Source organism: Sinocyclocheilus anshuiensis, unplaced genomic scaffold (assembly GCF_001515605.1).
Source record: "Sinocyclocheilus anshuiensis isolate Anshui unplaced genomic scaffold, SAMN03320099.WGS_v1.1 scaffold1614, whole genome shotgun sequence".
NCBI classification, from domain to species: domain Eukaryota; kingdom Metazoa; phylum Chordata; class Actinopteri; order Cypriniformes; family Cyprinidae; genus Sinocyclocheilus; species Sinocyclocheilus anshuiensis.
The window spans coordinates 219,785-226,530 of record NW_015547777.1 but is presented as its reverse complement, the minus strand read 5'-3'; the positions used below and the strand labels follow the sequence as shown (position 1 = coordinate 226,530).

At 35.8% G+C, this 6,746-nt stretch overlaps 1 protein-coding gene across 1 annotated transcript in view; it reads left to right on the top strand.

Annotated features, from left to right (window-relative positions):
- The first annotated feature begins 3,504 nt into the window (after positions 1–3,504).
- Positions 3,505–6,746, top strand: part of lzts3 (leucine zipper tumor suppressor family member 3) — a 14,707-nt gene continuing 11,465 nt past the window's right edge. Inside the window, exon 1 of the mRNA XM_016507562.1 lies at positions 3,505–3,659. Within this exon, the coding sequence (XP_016363048.1) occupies positions 3,612–3,659 (48 nt within the window). The 5' untranslated portion in view covers positions 3,505–3,611. The remainder of the gene's footprint in view (positions 3,660–6,746) is intronic.

The window sequence follows — 6,746 nt, the reverse complement described above, 5'->3', positions numbered from 1 at the left end:
ATTTCTGTATTTTTTTAAGCGAAATATTAAATTATTTTATATTTCTGTATTTTTTTTAAGCGAAATATTAAGTTATTTCATATTTCTGTATTTTTTAAAGCGAAAAATTAAGTTATTTTATATTTCTGTATTTTTAAAGTGAAATATTAAATGATTTTATATTTCTGTATTTTTTAAGCGAAATATTACGTTATTTTATATTTCTGTAGTTTTTTAAGCAAAATATTAAATTATTTTATATATCTGTATTTTTTTTAAAGCGAAATATTAAATTATTTAACATTTCTGTATTTTTGTAAGCGAAATATTAAATGATCTTATATCTCTGTATTTTTTTTAAAGCGAAATATTAAATTATTTAACATTTCTGTATTTTTTTAAGCGAAATATTAAATTATTTTATATTTCTGTATTTTTTTAAGCAAAATATTAAATTATTTTATATTTCTGTATTTTTTAAGCTAAATATTAAATTATTTTATATTTCTGTATTTTTTAAGCGAAATATTAAATTATTTTATATTTCTGTATTTTTTAAGCTAAATATTAAATTATTTTATATTTCTGTATTGTTTTAAAGCGAAATATTAAATTGTTTTATATTTCTATATTTTTGTAAGCGAAATATTAAATTATTTAATATTTCTGTATTTTTTTTAAAGCGAAATATTAAATTGTTTTATATTTCTATATTTTTTTTAAGCGAAATATTAAATTATTTTAAAAAATACTGTATTGTTTTAAATAAATAACATATTATTACTTAAAGACAATTATATTATTATTAAACTAAACTAACTCAACAGTTTATTCAATAACTGAAAATTATATGTTAAAGTATTTTGGTTTTTTATATTTCTGTATTTTTTTAAGCGAAATATTAAATTATTTTATATTTCTGTATTGTTTTAAAGCGAAATATTAAATTGTTTTATATTTCTATATTTTTGTAAGCGAAATATTAAATTATTTAATATTTCTGTATTTTTTTTAAAGCGAAATATTAAATTATTTTATATTTCTGTATTGTTTTAAATAAATAACATATTATTACTTAAAGACAATTAAATTATTATTAAACTAAACTAACTCAACAGTTTATTCAATAACTGAAAATTATATGTTAAAGTATTTTGGTTTTTTATTAACTGACATGGTTAGATTCAGATAATATTAATATCATTTATTAATTTGGGTGTTTAATTTTAATATATAATAATAGAATAAAAAATACATAATCACCACATTTATAATGAAACCATCATATGATATTGATAATATATAAATAATAATAATTAACAAAACATATAAAATATAATATATTGGTACTGTAAAGCCATATTAAATTACTATGGGATCTCCTTCAAACTTTCAGGATAATGTGCCTTTTTTTTTTTATTACATTTTCTGTATTTTTAAAGTGAACACATTTAAATGACAGTGTATCTACTGAAGTAAATTCAATTATTTTATTCAAAATAAACAGAAAATGGGAAACAATTATGGAGGAGGAGAGATGCACGAGATTAATTTCTCTGGGTTTCTGTGATTGAATCATGAGAAATACATGGCAATACATTACCTCAAATAAACACAAATACTAATAAGTTATGCTCAAAACACTTTTTAGGCAATTACGTCAATGCAAAGACTAAAGATGACTAGAAATGGTTAAATATATGCAAGGATGACAAGACTAATCGCACATCAGTATGCAAATATCGCATCGTCACTGCTTCTTTTGAATATTGAACATTCTATTAATACAAGTCAGGAAAAGTATTACATTTTTAAACCAATACGCACTCATTCATATCCACCACACAAAGTTTGAATGGAGTCTGTATGTTCAGCATTTCAGTATAAATTAATTGTAGATGTTTTATATATTACGCATGACGTAATCACGTTGGAAAGGTGACGTACGCGTGACGTAGGCGGAAGCACCGACCCTGTGTTTACAAAGTGAACGTGCAAAGAAACGCCCTTTACAAAAAAGGTAAAACAGCGATGTCGGATGATTTTGAAGTTGGAGGAGAAAATGAGATGGAGTTTTTCACCCTACTCTACATTTCTGAACCGGAGCACACAGACGAAGAGCTGACCGCGTGCGAGCTTTCCAACGTGATTACGTCATGCGTGACGTCCAGCATCTGTGGTTAAAAAGCATATAAATGTTTATTTTATTTTTTTTAGAAAATGAGCGATGGTTTGGCTAGATAAGACTCTTTCTTATTCCTCGGTTGGGATCGTGTAGAGCTCTTTGAAGCTGCTCTGAAACTGCACTGAAGTTGGTCCCCATTGAAGTCTATTATATGGAGAAAAATCCTGGAATGTTTTCCTCAAAAACCTTCATTTCTTTGCGACTGAAGACAGAAAGACATGAACATCTTGGATGACATGAGGGCGAGTCAATTATCAGGAATTTTACCCCCTCTACACTGCACGACAAAGCTGAAATTCGCCCCGACTAAAAAAAAAAAGTCAGAAATCGGCTCAAAATCTGATGAAAATCGCACTTCTGATCGGCCATTGCTTTCATGAGCTCAACAGAATCACGTGTGATTGTTTATAGTGCGCAACGTTGTACGAACGCGTAAATAGAAATATGATGCGATATTAACAAATCTAAATTTAATGCCACAATCGACACTTTTCAGTTTATTCACAGCCATGATAGCTTTAGTTTAATTGTGCAAATTAATTAAATGCCCCCTTTAATTTCCGACCCACGGTCACATATGTCCCCTTTTGCAGCCAGCCTCTAGCGGCCAGTTGATGAATTACAGCTTAAATCACTTCCTTGTTGGCTTCACGAGAGAGAGCGGGAGGTTGCCGCTTGGTCAATACATGAGAAAACTAACTGGCGTGGAAAAGTAACTCTGATATTTCCTTGTAAATTAAAAAGTCATGCATTACTTTACTAGTTACTTGGAAAAGTAATCTGATTACGTAACTCACGTTACTTGTAATCCGTTACCCCAATACTGCTCATATTTAACAGCCTTTTCACTGTATGTTTCACTCCGCCTCGACTCTTTCTGCAAGTTACATCGTTCCACCAGAAGGCGGCGACAAGTACCTGTCTCTTTGAACGAGTCATTTGAATCATTTACAAAACCGAATCATTCCAAACCACCGATTCATTCAGAAACGGCACTGCGCCCTCAGTTGCAGCTCTGTTGTGAACAGTCTGCGTTAATTAATTATTAAAGAAAATATTATGGTGAGCAAAAACTATTATCTTGAACCCCTTTAGGAAGACCTGGGGTAGTGAAACAACAATTCCGAAGCTCCTAAACAATATGTTTGAGGAAAAACATAAATGTTCTCTTACTGATATTGCACATCCTTTGGATCTCCCTCAGGAGGATCACGAAGTACGCAAGCGCCATATAGTGACATATACTACGCGCATGCGCAGTGCCGTCGGCGTTTCGGGGGGCGTTGCTGGCGTGCGGCAGAGGGGCGGGGCGGAGGTGGGCGTGTGGCTCAGCTGATACACTATCATCATCATCATCATCATCCTCCTCCTCATCGTCACCCGAGACCTGCTCCTGTCAAGATACACACCGCTCGGTTTCATGGACGCGACGCGACCGGCTCGGTGAATGAACGCGGCTGCTGTGACGCGCGTCGCTGTCCGCGGTGCTGAAACAGTGAGTACGATCGCAGTCATGTGGGTTTCATACTACAGCGGTGTCGATGTCTGAAGCGACTGATTATAGAAGAATAGAGAGAGAGAGACTGCGACTGAAACCAGTGAACGGACCTCCATTCTCTCTCGCAGATAAAGCAGCTAGGACGCATTATGTAATGCACTGATAGTGGGAAGGAGGGAAAAAACAGACCATCTCCTGGTTTCCATCTTCATGGTGCGTCTTTGTTTGTGTGGAGAGCCGAAAATGGAGAGTGTGTCTATAATAAGATGCAGTGTTTTGATGCTCAAAGGGATTCGCGCTCTCTGAAGGTGCTGCAGATCTCCATTCAGCCGTTAGATAACAATAGCGCATGCAATCTTTTGTGCAGACGCACAGGGTTTGGAGAGAGTTTGGTCATCTGAGGTCTGAGATGACTGTGCAACTTGTTGTGCATTGGCTTTCATGACGGTTCCGGGCCTTGTGGAGCCAATAAAAGTTTAACCATTCCTCCCTTTACACACAAAGCCACACACGGCGACCTCGTGGCCCATAACAAGCCGAGGTGCCAATGCAAATGTGTGTGAGATGTGTAAGTGCGAGAACAGATAAGGTAATGGCAAAGCACTGGAGTGTGAACCCTCTGTTGGCCACGCATGGTGCTGCAGCTCGTTGTGAGATCAAACAGCTTCTGTCTTTCATGGTGTGTTTTCATGCACATGGATGTCACGTTACCGACAAAACTCAAGCTTGGATCAATCTGGCTGCCGGCTCACGTGATGCTGATGCTTGCGTAACGCACAGTAAGGTTTGGTTATAGTAAGTGCATTTGTTTATGGTTGGGGATCGTGCACTGAAGCTCGCCATTGTTTTGCTGTTGTCTCACCTACATCTCTTAAACCTTTCTGAGCAATTTGCATTGATACTGTCTGTGCTTTTGAATAAAATGTTCATAATCAAATAATTCCTATCAGACTACTTGCATATTTGAGGTTTGGGGTTGATATCATTTTTTATGTTTCTGAAAGAAGTCTCTTCTTCTCACAAAGGCAAAATACAGCAAAAACTGTAATATTGTGAAATATTATTATAAATATTGTTCAGCACAACTGTTTTCAACTGATAATAATCAGAAATGTTTCTCGAGCAGCAAATCAGCATATTATTATGATTTCTGAAGATCATGTGACACTGAATACTGGAGTAATGATGCTGAAAATTCAGCTGCGCATCACAGAAATAAATTACAGTTTAACACATATTCACATAGAAAACAGCTGTTTTAAATTCTAATAATATTTCACTATTTTTACTGTATATTTTATCAAATAAATGCAGCTTAGGTGAGCAGGAGAGACTTCTTTTGAAAACATTAATTCAAAAATATCTTACCAACCCCAAGCCTTCAAACACTAGTGTACAAAGTAGTTTGATCCTAAATTGATCAAAAGTGGCATTTATAATGTGAAAAAAGATTCTATTTCAAATAAATGCTGTTCTTCCGAACTTTCTGTTCATCTGTGAATCCTGAAAAACAAAATGTGCCACAGTTTCCACAAAAATATTGCGCAGCACAACTGTTTTCAACACTGATAATGTTGAAAATCAGAATATTGTTGATGATTTCAGAAGCATCGTGTTTTTTCAGGATTCTTTAAGTTCAAAACAACAGCAATTATTCAAAACAGAATCTTCTGTAATATTATAAAATTAATAAATGTGTCCCTGGAGCACAAAAGCAGTCTTAAGTCGCTGGGGTATATTTGTAGCAATAGCCAACAATACATTGTATGGGTCAAAATTATAGATTTTTCTTTTATGCCAAAAATCATTAGGATATTAAGTAAAGATGAAAATATTTTGTAAATTTCCTACCGTAAATATATCAAAACTTAATTTTTGATTAGTAATATGCATTGCTAAGAACTTCATTTGAACAACTTTAAAGATGATTTTCTCAATATTTAGATTTTTTGCACCCTCAGATTCCAGATTTTCAAATAGTTGTATCTCAGCCAAATATTGTCCTATCCTAACAAACCATACATCAATGGAAAGCTTGTATAAATCTAAATTTCGAAAAATTGACCCTTATGACTGGTTTTGTGGTCCAGGGTCACACATATCTTCCCTCTGCTCTGACTGCAGTGTGTCTGGAGGTCCGGCAGCTATGATGGCCCATGCGGAGGGTTGCGGCGTTGAGTGACGCTCTGGTTCCCCAGCATGGGCAGTGTAGGCAGCGGGGTGGCCGGTGAGCAGGAGTTTGCCATGAAGAGCGTGGGCACACGCACCACCCTTCCTCGTGGCCCTCCCCTGTCCCGCCGCGGCCCCTCCGAGCGCCTCCACGCAGCTCCCTCCACCTCGGAGGGCTCGAGTGACAAACGAGGCGGGAGCAGCACCACCACGGATCGAGGCCAGCTCACCATCGCTGCATCTCGTCCCAGCAGGGGGAGCAGGCTGGAGGGGAACGCCGCGGGCCGCCGGGACACCACCAGAGTGTCTCTGGATGCTTGCGGTAACGTGGTGGGTCACGGCGCGGAGAAGAACCACGAGGTAAAGGGCAGAGACGGGAACAACGGCAAGAGAGACAGTCGCATGCCACCCAAGATCCTCACTGTATCTGGGAAACTCGAGCAGGTACGACTGACGCCGTTACTCCATTAATGGACTGCTTTGGTTGTAGTATAAAGTGGAAAAGTTGGGTTCTGGAAGTAAAAATCCAATTCATGTTCTCCATGGAGAAACTAATGATGCATATTTAAACATTATTTTATCAAATGTGACCCTGGACCACAAAACCAGTCATAAGGGTCAATTTTTCGAAATTGAAATGTATGCATCATCTGAAAGCTGAATAAATAAGCTTCCCATTGATGTATGGTTTGTTAGGATAGGACAATATTTGGCTGAGATACAACTATTTGAAAATCTGGAATCTGAGGGTGCAAAAAAATCAAAATATTGAGAAAATCACCTTTAAAGTTGTTCAAATGAAGTTCTTAGCAATGCATATTACTAATATATTTACAGTAGGAAATGTACAAAATATCTTAATGGAACATGATCTTTACTTAATATCCTAATGATTTTTGGCATAAAAGAAAAATC